The following is a 19,536-nucleotide window of genomic DNA, read 5'->3' as shown; positions in this document are numbered from 1 at the left end:
TCAGGGGAACATTTTCAAAAAGATCAGTCTTCAGTGATCAAACTTGTGCATGAGGATGAATGATTACAACGCTACAACTTGTCCACCAGTTTGAGGGGTTCACTGGAGACCAGTGTTACGGTCGCTGTTGTGTATTATGAACACATCTATTTTGAATTTTAACCAATAAAATAAACTCTTCCCAGCATCCATAAAATAACACAAATTCTGTCCATGTTTGAGTTAAGACGAGTATTAGAGGGAGTTAGTTACACCCTCGTGGGGAACGCTTTCCACACAGTATGAAACACGTTTCCCACACTCATCCAAATATATTCAAATGCCCTTGTCTCTCTAAATACACAACTCTATGGACACATCCGGCCTCGGCCCTCCCGGCTGCATTCCACCAAACAGCTGAACAGTCCTCGCTCCAGTCTAATCACGCCGGGCTATTTTTTGCGACCGCTCCTCGTATCATTCACAACAACAACGCGAGACCGGCACCGAAAACAATCCTCCGTGCTGTTAAAGTGCCGCGTGCCTGAGGTTGGTTTAGAAAACGTTTGGTAATGGATACGAGTCGACTTCTGAGAGCAGAAGGACAAGAAAAATCCCTGATGTGCGTGAGATACGTTCGTTCTCCTGATTCCTAGCGCGGTAAAAGTGAGTTCAAGTAATAACAGTATTCACCATCTTGTCTCCAGCCCCTTGAGGAAGCTGTAACTCGAGGATGTGAAGTGAGATGAAAGTATGCCGTTAGCGAGTGGAGCCTCCACCCGTTCACTGTGCGCTCGCACAAATTGGCCCGCCTGCTATCGGCGGCTCTTTTCTTCTCTTCCAAGTGGAACTAATAAACCTCACACGGTAAATTCCCCAGCTGGTACCTTAAGGATCAACACCAATAATTACATAAATGTTCAGATGTAAGCATGTGCCTGACAGTCGTGTATCCCAGGTATCGTTTTGTTTCGGTATGGCGTTCCTGGAGCGCCCCAGGACGCGGTAGGTAGCTGGTAGGCTGACGTAATGATCCGTCTTTTCTCTTCACTTGGCACTTTTCCACCATCAGATCATTCACAGAAGAATACGCTCTGCCGCTGTTGTGAAGCTGCTGAGACTTTGGATCTCTGAGTAATAGGACTGTAGAGGTTCACTTTCAAAGATGCACCGATATTCTCTTAAGCGTTTCCCTTATTTCTTTATCTCTGTAATCGTAAGAGGTCAACTCCAAAAAGACTTTTATGATAAACAAAGACTCCATTTTTTTGGTTTGTGTGAAAGCGGCGTATCAGAGGAGAGTGTGCTGAAGTTAACCTGGAGCCTCCAGCGAATATTTCCTTTTTTGCAGCCACTTCTGAGGGTTCGCACAACTGAGTGTAATCCACGGTGGCAGGATCAGTCTTTTCCGTGTTCGGCCGCGGAGTCGCCTTTGATTCCTTCTGAAAGGCACCGGGAGTCTCCGACACTTCCATCTGATGTTCGCCAGAGACATCATGTCAGGTCACATCCAGAGGAGGAACGCACGCTTTTGACGTGTTCGTGACATTAATCATCGGCAATTAATCGTCTCCCAGAGCGTTACTTTGATGTGTAGGTTCCCCCTGAAGGCCCACACGGAAACATTATCTCAAATCACCTTGAACGTTGTAAACATCAGCTGAATCTTTTGGGCTCTTTGCCTCAACCCGTCTGTTTTTCCTTTTTTTACCCATAAACCCCAGTACTCTTTATCTCAGCAGCGTCAGCATTTTCCTGTTTATAATTTCTTCACATTATACAATCAGATTTTCACGGCTTTTCTGCTTGGACAACATCATAATTTGCTAAATGATTGTCTTTTAGGCCGTTGTAGCTGCCATGTTGTGTTACTTCTGAACCGTGGAAGGACTAAACCATGAACTATTCTCTCTCCGTACAACAGGGACTTGTCCAACAACAGCATCGGCTGTCTCAACGTAGACATCTTCAAGGGCCTCACCAGTCTGATCAGACTGTAAGTCGTTTTCACGAATATATGAATTGTGTGCAAAAACATTTCTGAAAGCATGCTTTTGTAATAGATCAAGGCAAACAATGAGTGTTTTTCTTCTTCTTTTATTCTCCCCACCCCCTCCAGAAACCTTTCAGGGAACATGTTCTCTTCATTGGCCCATGGGATCTTTGACAGCTTGGTGTCTCTGAAGTTATTGTAAGTATGATGGAAGCCATGCTGCTGCGTACTGAATTAAGATGCACGCATCGGTGTGCGATTGTGACATCTGAATGCTTTTATTTTGAACAAATGTTTCTATGCCTCCACAGGGAGTTCCAGACGCCTTACCTGCTGTGTGACTGCAACCTCCTGTGGCTGCTGCGTTGGCTCAAAGAGAGGAACATCACGGTCAAAAACACCAAGTGCTCCTTCCCCCAGTCTCTGCAGGGCCAGTTCATTACCTCCATCAGGCCGGAGCTCCTCACTTGTGGTGGGGACACACGCCTGGAAGAATTTGCACACACGCGTCCACAGATTTGACACCGGCAAAACGATGTCGCCCCAAAATAATAGCCGTTTGTCATTTCCCGTGACACGTTCCGGTGCGCGTCATTTGTCCAGCCGCAGACATTTTGAACGGTTGAAATAAGTCATGTTGAGTTGTGACACAGATTGTGGTGTCAAAACGGTGCGCAGTCTCTTTTTTAATGTTTCTTTTTTGGTATCAGTGAGGCTGCTGGTGTTTGGAGAACAGGGGCTTGTGCAATGACACGGGAGATAAGAAAAGGGCTGCCCAGGCCAGCGCCGCCTTTGTTTGTACTTGCTCATGTCTTATCAGTTTGGCACTCATCACAGTGAGGGATTATGAAATACATGGCACAGATCCAGCAAGTGCCTGACATGAATGACAAAGTACCCAGAATTCAAGGCGCCGTGTTGGTGTCCAGAAAAGGGCCAATAGTAAAACAAAAAGGCGGGTGTGTTCAGAAAAAAATAGCGTGATAAATATGAACCTGGTAACAATTATTTTCTTTCTGTGAGAGGTGACAACCCGAATCTCCTTCTAAACGTTTTTCTGGTTTCCGCAGATGCTCCACTTGAGCTGCCCTCATTCCAGCTGACTCCGTCCCAGCGTCAGGTCGTCTTTCAGGGGGACAGCCTGCCCTTCCAGTGTCAGGCTTCCTTCGTGGTCGAGGACATGCAGGTGCTGTGGTACCAGAATGGCCGCATGGTCAAGTCCGACGCCGCCCAAGGCATCTTCATCGAAAAGCGCATGGTGCAGAACTGCTCTCTCATTGCCAGGTATGAAGGTACCGCCTGTACTTGTTGGCAATATATAAGGAAACAAAATCGCTTATTGTTTCATTGCAACTATAATGTGTGGTCCAATCAGCATTTTTCTTGTTGTTTAAACAGCTAAATTTCCTTTTAAGAGTAAAACAAGCATCCCAGTCGAGCTGTTTGTGTTCACATCAGTGATCTGGAATTTCTCTTTCTTTTCCGTCAGCGCCTTGACCATCTCAAACATTCAGCCCGGTTTCACCGGGAACTGGGAGTGCCGGGTCAGGACAAGCAGGGGCAACACCACCAGGACCGTCCACATTGTCGTGTTGGAGAGTTCCGCCGAGTATTGTGTCCCCGAACGCGTCTCCAACAACAAGGGAGAGTTCAAGTGAGTGCACGCAGAAACACAAAAGCGGACACGGGGCTTCTCACTCATATTCAACTCTGTGCGATGGCAAAGCCTGAACATTATGCTACATGTTATGTAATTAAAAGAGCTGTTTCACCTGGGCCTACACCCAGTTCCACTACAAATAGTTGGTGATTTTTGCTTAAAGTGCCTTAATGTGCATTTCTATAAACTATATTACATCAGCAAAAGAAGCTTTTAAAAAAATAGAAGATACACTTTTTTTATCTGACCCTTTACTTTTCCAAATTGCTTAAATGAATAAATACATCGATCTACTCTGACAAAGTGAATATAGAACTATGAACCAGTTGGTTACCCGTACAGCATGCTGTCATGTCAAGCACTCTAGCCCCCTCTTGTGGTCAAACACATGAATGACTTCAAGGCTTTGGCCATAATCTTCAAACGACTCTGTTGCCGTTGAGGTTACCCACACGGTGGCTGACGCAAAGTAAGAAGACTGAAAGGACGTAGCGTGTGCCAGTTAACAGGGAGTGGAAACAGCAGCACTGTGTTTTGATCGCGGCTTCTTCCAGGTGGCCGCGCACCCTGGCGGGCATCAGAGCCTACCTCCCCTGCAACAGACTGCCGTCGAGCGCAGGCACCTACTCGGGCGGCCCGGGCGAAGAGCAGCGGGCGTGGCGCTACTGTGATCGCAAGGGGCTGTGGACGGAGGAGGACTACACGCACTGCCAGTTCCAGAAGGATGCCACAAGGTTTCTATACGTCATCAACCAGGTCTGTGTCTTCACGCAACGAGATTTTCTTTCTGTAACCGCCGTGAGCTCCTTTCACCAAGTTCACCTTCTTCTGCTGGTCCCGCTTTGCTCGGACCGTCTCAAGTCCGACCCAGACTCAAATGTTCCCTCTGTCTCTGCCCGCTAGATGCCCCTGAACGAGAGCAACGTGGTGGCCAGGGCTCAGCGCCTCTTGGTGTACTCGATCGACGCGGCCAACTTCTCAGACAAGATAGACATTATCTTCGTGGCCGAGATGATTGAGAAGTTTAGCAAGTTTGTCGAGAAGTTTAAAGAAGTAAGTACCTTCCAAACTGCTCTTACGTCTGCGAGCGCTTTACGAGCTTATGCTCAATGCGATGCATGCATTTGGTGTATTACCTCGTTCAAGGACAAATGGATTAATGCTCGACAGCTGTTTTGTTGTCATGTTGTTTAATGAGAAAAGATGTCTTGTCACGACTTTCAGCACAGCTGGAGGCCAACAAGTAGAAACGTTTTCCAAGAGAAAGGAGCTCCTCGCTTGTTGTAACTGCTTTAGGCGAGCAGCATTATAGTTTGAAAGCATATTAAAAGTTCTGCTCGGCGGCGGCGCGCTTGAAATGTGTTTCCAATAGTCACTTAGCCACGAGTCTCCCTCTAGCGTGCGTTTAAGGCTGTTTGATGCAAACAAGATGTGGTTAAACGTGTTCACGACTTGTGTTTCCATTCAAGTGATTTAGAATAGAAGCCGTCAGCTCCCAGCTGTGGAACCTGTGTGTGCATTCACTCACGTCAACCTTTTCTTCCTGGTCACGCAGCTGGCCGAGGTGATGGTGAGCATGGCCAGTAACGTGATGCTGGCCGACGAGAGGGTGCTCTGGACGGCTCAGCGCGAAGCCATGGCCTGCTCCCGCATCATCGCCTGCCTCCAGAAGATCGCCGTTTACCGCCCGGCCACAGTGCAAGTCCTCTCCCTGGTTAGTCCTGTCACCACTGTGGGGCCCCGCTCGTCGGGCAGTGCAAGCGGCGCTTCGACGGCTTAGTGTTTTCCTCAGCTTGACAGGAATATGCAAACTCCACAAAACAAAGGCTCTAGCCGGTCTGTGATGAAAGAAAACCTGACACCCCCGGCCTTTATCTGTAGATTTGTGGTGCTGTGTGATTGGCAGCTCATTTACTTCATCCAGCCATTTTGCACTGTGTGCTGCTGCTGATGCACCACTTAAATGTCTTGCACTTTGAGATTTCTTTTCAAGTGAATAGCGTCAAATTCCACTCTTCCTGTTGTCCTTCTAGACGTCCCCCAACATAGCACTGGAGGTTCACGTTGTCCGGGCCAACGACTGGAACGGCATGACCTGCATGTTGTACGAGAGGCCCAGCCCTGAGCGCACACCCGGACAGGACCGCCAATTCGCCTTCAAATGCAACACGACCAGCTCCTTCTCCAGCATCCTTCTCAAGGTCAGCCCCTTCCCGGAGAGAATCCCAATGTGTCAGCAGGTTGTTTCGGATGAGGTGTTTGGTTGCGGTTTTTGATCGCAGCAAACGCGTATATTAACACAAACAAAAACAACATATACCGTTATTGTTAAAGTATGGAATGGTTAGATTTTTACTTGGTTACTTGTGTCCCTATAGAGCACCATTGTGGAGGCTTCGCTGCAGCTTCCTCAGTCTCTCTTCACCCAGGCGGCGCTCCCCGGGCAGGCAGAGGAAACGGTCTACAAGCTCCATCTACTGGGGCTCCGCAATGGCAAGTTTTTCCCCTCCACCAGCAACTCCTCCCAGTTGGCTGATGGCGGGAAGAGGAGGAGTGTTGCCGCCCCGGTCATCATGGCCAAGATCGGTGAGTCGAACCGTTTCTCGTGTCGTTCTTTTCGAGAAGAAAACCCGACGATATCCTGCCACTGACGCATAATGCAGCCAAAACTTGACTGCGTGACAAAAAACAAACAGCTGTCCATTCTGATACCTTTTTTTGTGTGTTGCCCATCAGAGGGCATGTCCTTGCGCGTCCTGAGGACGCCGGTTAACATTACCCTGCGGCGGTTTGCCCGCGGCTCAGACGCCGTGTCGGCCCGCTGGAACTTCAGCCTGGTGAGCGGCCACGGAGGATGGCAAAGCGACGGCTGCCGCATTCTGGGCCATCACGACAACTTCACCACCATATCCTGCAACTCTCTGGGGAACTACGGTCTGCTGATGGTAGGTCGGGCTCTTTTCTGGTGACGGTGATCTTTATCAGTAAAGATTGCCTTTTAGGGTGAATTTAGTTTTTAAATGTAAACTGAGGATTCCTCGCCTCATCTGTCGTGCAGGACCTCAGCAGTGTGGAGTACTTCTCTCCAAGCATCCAGCCCCTGCACCCAGTCGTCTATGCCACTACTATCTTACTACTTATCAGCCTGCTCACTATTATCATCAGCTACATCTACCATCACAGGTAAATATGTTGCCTTAATTGATTTGTAAATCATTATTTTTGCTGTTATTTATTATCTTTTATTAATGTTTTCTTGGGACAAATGCATGTTCTCTTTCATTAAGTTCACGTTGCTGTTAATGTATCATCCCCAAACATATTCTTAGTTTAGCCCAGCCCCATTGGGTTAGAGACAAAACTGTCACCAAACTGTGTCCACATAAACAGCTCTGTTTCAGTAAGAAATGTCCGCACATAGCATGTTTGCCCTTTTCTGATTCTGGCATCGTTTGTTTCTCTGACCTCAGGTCGGTCCGCGTGAGCCGCAAGTTTTGGCACATGTTGGTCAACCTGTGCTTCCACATCTCCCTCACCTGCGGGGTCTTTGTCGGCGGCATAAATCAAACGAGATACGCCAGCGTGTGCCAAGCGGTGAGTGTTCACCGCCGGGACTCTTCCAACTCTCCTGCGGTGCTTCCGTCCAAACTTAAGTCGTCAGCAGTCAAAACTGAACAAGTGCTTCCGATGTTTCAAGAAAGAAAGAAAACGCTGGGAAAAGTTGCCTTTGGCTGAGTTCACTGTTCCCGTAAAAAGACATGTGGAAACACAGTAAAAGATGCATAGAAAGATTGTTTCCCTGTCTGGAGGCCATCCCCTCATGGTGTGTTGCACTGAGACACATTACTTATTCATTTTTCATTGCACAAAGTACCTGGATGAAAGATTTTGGCAGAGAACTTTTTGTTTATTTATTTAATCCCCTCTGGCACGGAGATATATCTCACAAGGTGATTTTTCAACTGGGGCGGATGAAGACGTCCTCAATTAAGAAAATGCTCAAGGGCCATCATGCCTTTTTGAAATATGCATTCCATCATTCATATTTTTATTGGTTTATAGGTGCATTCTATCATTCTGACATCGGAGATTGCGTGCAGTTCTTTTGCTTCAGCAAACTTCATGTATATAATGATTAAATCTCTTCCAGGTGGGCATCTTGCTGCACTACTCCACCCTGGCCACCGCGCTGTGGGTGGGCGTGACTGCACGCAACATTTACAAACAGGTGACGCGCAAGGCCAAGCGCTACGAAGAGCTGGACGAACCTCCACCACCACCGCGGCCGATGCTCAGGTACAGTGCCAGCACTCCTGCATCACAATAAGTAATACATTGGGGTTGCACGCGAGGGGACTTTTATGTTGCACTCCGCTGCTCAGATGTCACGCAACATGCCGGCAAACTGCAGGCAGTTTCATGATTGCTGAGCATGCGTTACTGTGGCTCTTTAAACTAAACACTACCGAGGGGAGGAGCCTCCTTCAGTCCGAGTTTGCTGCTGCATCCGCTTCTCACTTTCTGCAACAAACCAGAGTTAAACGTCTGTTGTACTCTTCTGTTTCTGGAGCTTCATGAGGGAGCAGCGTTACACAAAATGCTCTCCTCTTGTAGTATTTGTTCATGCCGGCACACACTAAATGTACATTTATAACTGTTAATAAATAGGGGATTATTTTTGGGGAGGCTGTTTTTGACATAATTAGGTAATGTGTGACCCTGTCAAAGAGAAAAGAGGTGAGTACATCCATGAGCTTTCTCTTGTTATGAATGTTTGGTGAAGCTGCCACATGGTGTCAGTGTAGAGGCCTGGAACGCCGTCGGACCCCTGTGTGCGGATGTTGCCCGCTTGTCATCCTGCAAAACAGAAAGACTAAAGCAGAACACTCCTCTGTGCTTTCTCCAAAAGGTTCTACTTAATCGGCGGAGGGATACCCATCATTGTCTGCGGGATCACTGCAGCGGCCAACATCAAAAACTACGGCAGCCGGACCAATGCACCGTAGTAAGCAGTCCCCGTATAGAAGGCGATTAAAGTTAGCATCCCTGAGCATGAGCTCGTCGTAATGCTTTGTCCGTTTACTGGATAACAGCCATTAAAAGCTCTCTCGGGCCCAGATGCTTCTTCCTGACATTCTGTCCTCAGGAGGAGTTGGCTTTAGTTATCGACCGGCCGAGCTGCACTGCTTGAGTAAATAATGGATCTATTTTATGACAGAAGGAAAAGTTTATTCCCTGAAGTTCTGATTATGCTGGCCTATTAATGGTATGTGCATCCAAGCAACAAGCTAGTTTACAGCGAGCGCCTCCCCTCAGCAGAAGCAGCTGTTGAGATGCTGCAACATGGCGGTCTAATTGAGAAATCTGCACCCGTATCTGTCTTATCCGTCTTTGGAGTTTAATTAATTTCTTGCAATCCAGCTTGTGTTATTAAAAATAATGGGGCAGTTACTGTAACAACGAGATGCAAAAGTTTATCATGGAGTCATTTTAAGTTTGAAGTAAATAATGCCCGTGCCAGATAAAGATGTTGTGTTTTACTGAGCACTTTTTCATTTCAATGATCGCCGGAAAAAGGCTTTTAAAGAATATTCAAAGCCTCTCATGGTAAATTAAATGCTTGATTTGTCCCGTCTGTCTTTTCTCCTTCTAGTTGCTGGATGTCGTGGGAGCCCAGTATCGGGGCTTTCTATGGTCCAGTGGGATTCATCATCTTCGTGGACTGCATGTACTTCCTCAGCATCCTGCTGCAGTTGCGCCGTCACCCCGAACGCCGCTACGAGCTCAAGGAGCCGAGCGAAGAGCAGCAGCATCTGACTCCCGCCAACGGGGAGGCCGGGTCGGACGGTCCCGGCGGCCACTGCCACCCGCTCACCCTCCCCCTCCAGCACCACGAGGCTCCGTCCTCCATCGCGTCCGCTCCCCACCCTGTGCCCCTGTCGGCGCTGGAGAACGAGCACACCTTCGCCGCCCAGCTGATGGGCGCGGCGGGGGCGCTGGGGCTGTACGCCGCCCTGTGGGTGTTCGGGGCCATGGCGGTATCCCAGGAACACCCCTACGACCTGGCGTTCACCTGCCTGTTTGGCGTGGCCGCCCTGGCACTGGGGGCGTTCATGGTGGCGCATCACTGTGTCAACAGGCAGGACATGAGGCGCTATTGGTCCCAGGCCTGTTGCTCCGGCAGACGGGCCTACTCGGCGCAGGAGGACGCCCTTCTGCCTCAGCCAGGCGTGGCGATGACGTCCACCGCGGGCTCGGCCAGCAAGGCGGACGGGGAGTCAACCAAGTGCGGCCACAGCAGCGCCGAATCGTCTTACACCAATAAGAGCGCGCCGAGCATGCGCAACTCCGCCCACGGCAGCAAGCTGACCAATCTGCACGCGGAGGCAGCTCAGTGCAAGACGGCCTCGGCACCGCCGACCGCCAACGGGGCGGCGGCAGTCCTGGACAACAGCCTGACGGAGCATTCGCTAGACAATGAAATTAAAATGCACGTGGCGCCGGTCGAGGTGCAGTTCCGCCCGGTGAACAACATCAACAACCTGCCACCAACTGCCACCAACGGGCACGCGAGCAGGCATCACAAAAACAGGGCGCGGGCGCACAGGGCGAGCCGGCTGACGGTGTTGCGAGAGTATGCCTACGACGTGCCCACCAGCGTGGAGGGCAGCGTGCAGGGCAGCGTGCAGAGCGCCTCCCACAGGCGGCACCACCATTATGACATAGCCGCGCGCAACAGCCGGCGGGCAGCGTACATGGCCTACAGGGAGCGGCATCAGAGCCAGCTGCAGCAGGACAGCAGCGACAGCGCGAGCCTGCCGCGCCGCTCGCGCTACGCAGATAAAGGAGGCGGAGGCGGCGGCGGAGGCAGCAGCAGCCCGGGGAACGGGACAGCGGTGCTGGTGGTGGCGGCGGCGGCGGCGGAGGAGACTGAGCGCGTGGCTACCGCCACCGGGTCATGCTCAAGCAAAGACTCCGGCCCGGCACAGGCGACCAGCGGCACAGAACTCGAAAGCCAACCCAAGTCGTACGGGCTCAACCTCGTCACTCAGGCGGGGGGCGCGGTTAAAGAAAACGGACACGCGGTGCCTTTAATTATCACGGAGAGCGCGGCCAGCGTGAAGACGGGCCTGTGGAAACATGAAACTACCGTGTAGCGACCGTTTCCGTCCCAAAGACTGCGGTGTGACGCGCTCTCATCTTCAAACTGTGAAATGTCTTTTTCTTTTTTCGATTGTACATTTATTTTTTGGAACAATCAAATCATTACTGCCACTGAACTATCTTTGTGAATGTGTTTTTATAAAATGTCTATTTTTATAACTTTTTAAGAGTTTTCTGTACTGCATGGTCTGAGCTGTGGCCCGGCACATACCGTTACCCCGGGGACTTGTTTTTTTCTCTTCCATTTTCTAGTTTGCCCCGACAGTAATAAAACAAAAGTTCTGTTCACCTAATTGAAGGTTTTTATTCTCGTGATAACACCCACCAGCTCACCAAAGGTGAGTCAGAGATGTTTTGTTTCCGAGAGCTGCGCCTCGCTGACAATATATGACAAGCTGGTAATTGGGTTCCTCACTGACCTTCAGGTGGCCTCGGGCTCCCTTCTCTACTTTAATTGCAACTGGCTGGTGGCTTTGGGCTCTACAGGTGTTTTCTCCCTGCCTGCTGGCAGATTTGATGAGTGCACTGTACATCTTAGGGTTCCTGCTGACTTCATGCCCGGGCTGTGATTGACAGCTGACTCACAGAGCAGCTGCCATGACGAGAAAGCATAACGAGAAGAGCGCGGCTTCTTCCTCCTCTATTGCTCCTTCCGTTCTCCGACCCCGCTCCGCAGCTGACAGCCGGACTCGAGTCCCGCCGCTCGCAGCTTGACAAAGTATGATTTGACTGCTGAGTATTCCAGCGATGGTGTCGTACGAATGCGTCCGACATGTCGGCTGCCAGCGTCAGCCACGGGCGACCGGGCGACTGTGGCTCAGTGGGGAGAGTTGTCCTTCAATCAGATGATTGGCGGTTCGATCTCCGGCTCCGCTAGCCCATGTCGACGTGTCCTTGAGCAAGACACTTAACCCTAAATTGCTCCCGTAGCTGCGTCTCCGGTGTATGACTAGTTGAGAATACTAATGTGGCACCTTGCATGGCAGCTCCGCTCATCTGTGTGTGAATGGGTGAATGATGTCATGTAGTGTTAAAGCGCTTTGAGCGGTTGGAAGACGAGAAAAGCGCTATGCAAGTACGGGTCCATTCACCACGGGGCGTTCAAGTCCGGCCTTGAATCAGGTCCCTGCTTTTGGAAGGTTTAAGGGGGGTACGAGTCAGACATTTGAATAAGTAGGGCAAGTACATCATGAAAGTACTAAATTGTATTACGTTGAAGTGGATCTATTTTTAACAACTTTAACACCAGTAATTTAGTTCAGTGGTTTGCAACCTGGGGATCAGCACATGTAAAACGGTTTCGAGTACCCTCGCTAATATCATTAAACACTTACTGAAAGTGATATTCATGTCTCCTCACAGCACGCCACTGACCACCTTTAAATTTGGAAGGTTGTGCAGCAAAGATATTCCCTTAATTTCCCACATTGAGCGGTTGCCGCCAACCGATCGTCGTCGCCTTGGTCTCATGGAAGAAGCGCGGGCTCCAAGAGCGCCAGTTTTTCATTAACGCCATATTAATAAAACACACATTTCACTCAGGCAAAGATATATTGCCCCAGCCATCTTGGATGTGACAAATTATAATAAGACTTCTGAATTATGTAGAGAGCGGTTACGCCTTGATTAGTCGCTGCCTCGCTGATCCCCTCGGGGGCACGAAAGAGTGATCTTCAAATAATTGCCACGGTTCTTTAGCATCGGCATCTGTGATGAAGTTCACGGAGGTTGTCAGCGAGGCGGAAATGACAATCGGAGGCTGTTTGTGCTGCGAGGGGGAAAAAGCTCATCAAGGCAAATAAACTGATGGTATCTCTGCTTGAAGATCACAGGGACACCTTGGGCTGGAATCAATAATAAATTAAGATAAAACTAATTGAGTTATTCAGATCTTTTCTTCGTCTCAGTCTGAAGGGTCAGATCAAACATCCCAGAAATAATACATCAGAGGATCCCATTCAAACACCCAGAGCGTCGGCCGCTGATAAACAGTCTATTTTCAGATTAAGTGATGATCCCTCTGTGAAGTCTTTTTTATTTATTTATTTATTTTTTATTCAGCCAGTTTCCACTTAGTGCGCTCCGCAGAGCATAGCTGAGCTCCATTCCTCACCGGGAGGCCCAGGGACGACCTGAGTCAGACAAGTGATGTGTTGTTTACATTTTCCAATCGCTGCTCGTGGCGCCTGGAGGAAGCATCTGGCTCTGTTGTGGAAACGCGCCACTGGAAATGAAGATTGATACTTTTCAGAGAGTGAAGCCATCTTGACTGTGGTGATTTGTAATTACGTGGCTCCGGCCGTCCAGGGGAAGCACAATGTCTTTTACCCGTAGCGCACTAATCGCCCCGAAAGACCTGCGAGGCCAGACGTATAGATTAAAGCTTTAATTAGCAATGGGAGGGTTGGTGATGATCGCCGTCAGTGTCGAGCAGCTGTCTGCCGAGATAATTGGGGATTTTACGTACAGGTTGGGGAGTTCCTTCGTTTGGAATATTTGCAAATGAGGCAAAGTCGTCTCAGTATAAAAGTTGTGTTGGGGTCACATTGTCGCACAAATACTGCACGACTTTGTGTTTTAAGACGCATGAAGTGACAGTCGTGCTTCACTTCACTGGGATACTCTGACATAAATCACATTAATTGCTAGTTTTTCTTTCTCCATCAGAAATGTTTCAAACTTTCTAAATATTCGATTTGCACATAATTATCTGAAAAAAAAATTGCTTACGGATTCAACTTTTCTAATTAGTATTTTGCTATGCCGACTTGGTTTTTATGCTGATGATGCGAAACAGGAATAGAACCCGTCCTGCTCGTGTTTTGTATCTGATCCAAATAAGGGAAAGAGGAAAGCGTGACAATGACTAAAATTGATGGAGAATGCAGATTATAATAAAGAGAAGGGAGCATGTTTCAAACACCAGTCTTCAGTAGCAAACACTGAGATTTAGACTTAAGGTGACCTTGGATCTCTTAGCTTGACCTTGCTGACGGCCACAATATCGAAGGTGTGTCGGCTTGTAGTCCATTTATTGTCCAACATGTTTCAAAGTGAAATAACGTTTTAGTGATTGAACTTGTGACACGAGATCATGACCTTTTCTGACATTCAGTCCTGAAGAAGAAGCACGCTTTACTTTTCTGTTTTATTTCATTCAAGTGGATTTCGGCGTCGTGGCAGAAGAGCTGGTTGCATCTTAAATAATCTGCCTGTCGACGGAGGATGCAGCTCCATATCTCATCTTGTCAAATCACCCCAGACTGCAAAATCAGCTACAATTTCCACCTCGTAATTGACTCTTCTCATATATTGTCCAATGACAAACAATATTGCAGTATAGTTTCCACACTGTGGGGATGTGTGTGGGGAAGATATGCTAATTCATGTTAATTCTTCAACTGTGTGATGTTTAGATGCATCAAAGTCTCCTCGTTAAGCAGACCTGGCGCAAACCAAAATTTATAATGATTAAACTTTGGGCACCATGAGGGGGCGGGACAGAGCAGTGCTCGGCTACTGGTTTGATTTTGTGTGTGCGTGCGTGTGATGCGTGTGATGCCAATTCCTGATTTGTATTCAGTCAAGCTGGACTTTAATTTCATGCTAAAATAATATATTTATTGAAGAGTCAAATCAAAGTTCACAGCGGAGCCATACATATGCGTCTGTGTTTAATAATTTAACAGCAATTTGTCCCCTATTCTTTACATAATTATCAAGAAAAATGATGTCCAGGCACTCTAATATAATTTTATATCTTTCTCACACAAATACACACACACACACACACATCGTGATGACATGGAGCCATCTGCACGGCCGTCCCCATGTGCAGGTGGACCTGTGCTCTCATTAATGCCCTCACACTGCCATCCATCTACCTGTGCCAGTCTGTCCCAACAGATTCTGGCTTCATCGTTCTGTCCAGGAGTTATTTATAGCCTCCTCAAACACAGCATCACTCATTGTTCATAGTGACAGTTTCGTGACAGTAGCTCTCTCTCTCTCTCTCTCTCTCTCTCTCTCTCTGTCTCTGTCTCTGTCTCTCTCTCTCTCTCTCTCTCTCTCTCTCTCTCTCTCTCTCTCTCTCTCTCTCTCTCTCTCTCTCTCTCTCTCTCTCTCTCTCTCTCTCTCTCTCTCTCTCTCTCTCTCTCTCTCTCTCTCTCACAGCTGGAAATGTGAAGGTTGTCTATTGGAATGAGTGTGTTCATTCTCTACACACTGTAGGGGTTGTGATGATGGTTTACAAATATTGTACATTTGTGAAGAATCTTTCATTGCCTAATTTATTACGTTGGAGGTTTATTTTGTGCTTACTAGTATTCATTTTAGACGAAAGACAGAAGATACTGTCCCCTGTTGTGAATTGTGTGCTAAGCAAAGCTCACCCGCTGCTAGCTTCATATTTAAAAGATAAAGACGAGAGCGGCATCAATCTTCTCATGACAATTCTTCATCAGAAGGCAAATCAGCATATAGGATACTCCCCAAAATGTCTAACTTTTGCATCATATGACAAGTTGATAAGGGATTTTATTGAAGCTCACCGGTGCAAAAAAATCACTGACTATAATAAAAGTAATTGCGTCTACCGTGTCAGTCTATACCGCACACTGCTAAGACCCTTTTAAATCGTCACTCTGCGACTTTTGAAAAACAAAACTCACCGCGCGCTCTTACAAATGAAAAGTGTAATTCATAAGCAATAATACACAACCTGGTGAATTAAATACACATTTTTGCTGCTATGACCAGTAGCTCACATGGATACACATAGATAGTCCATTGCTGTCACTGATTCAATTCACTGACTCCATCAAGCCACGCGCTCGTTGCACCATGCTGTAGCGTTTATCATCAGCATCTATTTAAGTTAAATCGGCTTGCTTTATGGGCTGGATAAGTTTTATTGCATAATAATGTCAAAGTGGTTTTCAGATTTGATTAACCACTTGAAAGATGCTTACGCTTACAGTGCATAAAGACAGTATCAAACATCAGGCCAACTGCAGTTTACATGCACCTATCTTGATGAATCATCAATCCATGTCAGGTAAGTGAATTTGCTGCATGTGATTCATGTATATTCCAGAAATAAATGTCTAAAAATACCAGCTGAGTAAATGACTTCCTGTTTCATGACGTGTCTAAAGCGGTCCGTTGTGTTTTGCAGTGAGACAGATAATTCTATGCTTTTTGTGGTATTATTGGGAGACAGTTGAACAATCCTTTGCAAGTTCTCGTTCTTTGCTCCCATGAAACATGTTTGAAATGTGTTAAATGTGTCCTACTTTTTAAAATAGCTGACAGTTGACTTGGCTTGCTGAGAGCCAGGTTCACCTGTTATATTTCCTTCTGGCCTGTGTACACACATACTGTGCTCTCCAACAGCTGATGTGTTGTTTATATTGCAGTTTGTTTTTGTGCAAGATAAAAGAAGACAGAGAACACGGTACATTGAATGTGTGTAATTCCTCCAAGTGGTGTGTGTCTGTCTGCAGACTTCCATTTTACCAGGAAGCTCCCCAACTCAGTCCCTGACTCTGCTAGCCCATGTTGATGTGTCCTTGAGCAAGACACTTAACCCTAAATTGCTCCAGTAGCTGCTCCTGTATGCATGGTTGATAAAACTGATGTGGTACCTTCTCTCATCAGTCTGTGAATGGATGAATGATGTTGTGTAGTGGACTTTGAGTGGTCGGAAGACTAGAAAAGCGCTGTACGGGTCCATTTACTACTTGACACACAAATGATCTAACTGTTGACGGGTTGGCACGGGCGAGAGACGTATGATCAAAACACTGTTGAAGACCCCCGGTGGTCCTTGAGCTACACACCACACCCTAAAAGTGTAATGCAGCCTCGGCATTCCAAACAAACCCTACAAAGAGATACTTCAGTGTCAGCAATTCATTTTCCAAAGGGGCCACATGAGAAATGGGGACAGTAGTTCAGGGCCGAACCAATAGGCTGAACTTAATTCAACTAACTCAATATTAATGTCATTACTTTATAATAATAACTAAATTATATGGTTTTGAGCTGCTACTGGTAAGAATACAATAAGGCTATGAAAATATGTCAAATATCCTCGAGCCTTGCTCCTCAGAGGAGAATAAGGGCTTTGGGACAAACGTCAATCTTACATTACATTTCATTTAGCTGACGCTTTTATCCAAAGCGACTTACACATGATAACTTTCGGTTCAATCGAGGTGCGAGGAGCAAGGAAACTTAAGAGACTTGGGACGTACCCAAAGTCAAGTATGCGTTTCCTCCTGACGCTCTGATTGGCTCCAGCTGCCTTTCCGGTCAAAGTTCAGCTCTGTTCAACTGGTGAGGATAACGGAAAGAAATACATCATTATGCAAATCTTCACGTGTGTTGAGTTGGAAGCATGTTACACTCATTGACTTTGTTTGTCATGTTTACTGGAGAGATTCTCCAGTAAACATAAACAACCATTTCCAGACATGAGACCCACAGGCGGCCACCGACATTCCCCCACTTGTGCGCGCCCCCGGCGTCCACCGTGTGCACGAGCGGCGTTCCCGCGCGCTCTCTCACTGCGAAACTTGGGAGTTGAACGATGAGCAGCAACTAGTACCGGCGGTGTTGAAGCCCCTGAATCAACGACGCTATTTCGAGTCACAAAGAAAAGCCATGGACAGGAAGAGAGTGGAGACCATTTCTGGCCGGGTGGATGCCGCTGACTCTTCACCTGGTAGGACCACAATGTGGTGATTCGCGGCTTTGCACGGAGACGCCAGACTAAACTCCTTTTTTTTTACAATTACAATTTAACGTTGTCTTGCTTCTCGGTCTCACTTCTCATTCCGTGTTCGTGTAGAGGACCACTCCTTCATTTATTCGGCTCGCAGTCATTGCAACAGCACATTTGATAAAAGTGGCGGTTAAACATGTCCGCCACCTAATGAGCACCGTGTGCACTCACCTGCGCTGCACACGGTCCTCTTTACCTTCATGCTGTCTATGCTAAAGCTATCAATGTAATCCAGTTTTTTTTTTTTTTTTAAAGTTGAAATGTTACGTAACGTCACGTGATTGACAGCTCGTTTCCCTGTCGTGAGAGTTTGCTATAAGGCAACATTAAATTGATGTATTTTTTTTATGGAGTCTGGCGTATTTTTCTCATTGCAAAGTTTCGATTGCATGTTTCTGCTCTGCAACATATGTCTTTTCGTTGTTTGTGTTGTTTTTTTTTCTCACTGTCTTCTGGACTTTTGCCTTCCCTTGAAATGAAAACATGGTTGGTCGATGGTATTTTGCCATCGGCCACCTATTTGTTAGAAATCCAGCTGGTCAGCAGAAATTTCCATTTAGTTCGGTTCCTGCTGAATAATTTTACACTCGGGGCATTAACACAAAAAGAAACCCATGTTCCAATTAAGATACTGCTTTGTTTATGTTCATGTTGATCTGCCACTGTATAGCCACACACTTTGTATGCAGGAAACTTTTAAACCATCTTGTGATCATTCAATTTGCGTACAGTCTATGTGGGCACAGCGGCATCCTTGTGTCGGGGAAAAAACAGCCATGATGGATTCAGCAGCACAAATCCTTACTGGGTCCCCCCACTCTTCCTCCTTCCCCTCCTCCTCAGTACCTGGCTTGCATCCAGAATAATGATCACTCACTCGTAGTCCATAGGTTTTCCCTCAGGCTCCTTACCGCTGCTCCCAGAGCCAGAAGAGCAGTTAGCTGCTCATCATTCCTGGCTGAGGTTAATGTTTGTTTGCACACCTAATTGACTCCTAATTATCCTTTGTTAAGGATTTGAGTCATACCGTCAGGATATGAGCTGCTCCTTTAAAACTTAATACTCTACAAGCAAATGTTTTTTTTGCTGAAGAATCCAGTATTAGAACTGTACAGAGCAGTAAACATAATGTTCATAATGTTTGTGAACAGAAGAACTAAAAAGTTGTAGTTAAGATATATCTTACTGTCTTACCTTTGATGTCTCAGTTATGGGACATTGCAGCATCAGAGTGTAAACTAGGTGTTGTGTTATTTAGATGTTGCTGGACAGATCTTGATCATATAGAATTGTAATAATCATGAGTCTAACTTTTATTTTTACTTATTTTGAAAAGTTTCACTAGTTTTGCCTCTCGCAGCCGGTCTCCCTTGCTTGCTGTAATTGGCTGACCAAGTTTCTCATTGACAGAGGGCTTGAATTTCAGTCGGTCAATATAGGAGGTTGATGGAGTGGGTGAGGAATATGTACTGCATTTGTCTCTGCAGCATATATTAAATCTTTGTTTCCCTCCATGAGAAACCATATTATGTCACTGACGAATGCAATAAAACATTTTCTCAATCTGCTTTTTTCCCCTCCTGGAACTCTTCATCATTTTTCTCTTTCCCCGCGCTGTGAAAACCCCACCACTTTGTCCCCAGTGGGCCACCACATCATGATCCCTCCCCAGGGAAATCTTTAAACATAACAATCTCACACACAAAAAAAGAAAAATGCCACATCCACCCAGCCATGAGTTGATCCTCCCAGGAGCCGCTTCCTTGTGTGCAGCGATTCTTTGCATCGGTGCCTTGGAGCTCTCTCAGATCACCGTTGCGACTTCTGCCGATGCGTGCCAACGGCTTCCCTCGACATTTCTCTTCTTTACTACCCCACCCCTCGATTCCAGAAAGGCGATGTATGAAATGTAGCCCCGCAAGGTTTGTTGTTCCGGATGAGCTGCTTTCAGCA

The 19,536-nt window shown here is 47.1% G+C and overlaps 2 protein-coding genes across 5 annotated transcripts in view; both read left to right on the top strand.

Moving 5' to 3' along the window:
• adgra3 (adhesion G protein-coupled receptor A3) overlaps positions 1-11,075 on the top strand; it is a 28,234-nt gene extending 17,159 nt beyond the window's left edge. Inside the window, exons 4-19 of the mRNA XM_068588366.1 lie at positions 1,904-1,975; positions 2,099-2,170; positions 2,284-2,444; positions 3,043-3,256; positions 3,462-3,626; positions 4,187-4,388; positions 4,536-4,685; positions 5,188-5,346; positions 5,666-5,833; positions 6,011-6,218; positions 6,369-6,577; positions 6,691-6,815; positions 7,103-7,226; positions 7,783-7,928; positions 8,542-8,637; positions 9,286-11,075. Of these exons, the coding sequence (XP_068444467.1) occupies positions 1,904-1,975; positions 2,099-2,170; positions 2,284-2,444; positions 3,043-3,256; positions 3,462-3,626; positions 4,187-4,388; positions 4,536-4,685; positions 5,188-5,346; positions 5,666-5,833; positions 6,011-6,218; positions 6,369-6,577; positions 6,691-6,815; positions 7,103-7,226; positions 7,783-7,928; positions 8,542-8,637; positions 9,286-10,789 (3,775 nt within the window). The 3' untranslated portion in view covers positions 10,790-11,075. The remainder of the gene's footprint in view (positions 1-1,903; positions 1,976-2,098; positions 2,171-2,283; positions 2,445-3,042; positions 3,257-3,461; positions 3,627-4,186; positions 4,389-4,535; positions 4,686-5,187; positions 5,347-5,665; positions 5,834-6,010; positions 6,219-6,368; positions 6,578-6,690; positions 6,816-7,102; positions 7,227-7,782; positions 7,929-8,541; positions 8,638-9,285) is intronic.
• Positions 11,076-17,382: 6,307 nt separating this feature from the next.
• The window catches only part of kcnip4a (potassium voltage-gated channel interacting protein 4a), a 110,352-nt gene continuing 108,198 nt past the window's right edge, over positions 17,383-19,536 (top strand). For 2 of the 4 annotated variants that reach the window (XM_068587321.1, XM_068587316.1), the window contains exon 1: positions 17,383-17,523. In XM_068587321.1, coding sequence (XP_068443422.1) covers positions 17,463-17,523 — 61 coding nt within the window. In that variant the 5' untranslated portion in view covers positions 17,383-17,462. The remainder of the gene's footprint in view (positions 17,524-19,536) is intronic. The other 2 variants (XM_068587318.1, XM_068587317.1) reach the window with 1 other exon arrangement.

The sequence above is a fragment of the Clinocottus analis genome, unplaced genomic scaffold (genome assembly GCF_023055335.1).
Source record: "Clinocottus analis isolate CAN_PGR_092001 unplaced genomic scaffold, fCliAna1.0.p SCAF_21, whole genome shotgun sequence".
Taxonomy (NCBI): domain Eukaryota; kingdom Metazoa; phylum Chordata; class Actinopteri; order Perciformes; family Cottidae; genus Clinocottus; species Clinocottus analis.
The sequence above is the reverse complement of the archived record's forward strand: the minus strand, read 5'-3'. Positions and strand labels throughout refer to the sequence as shown.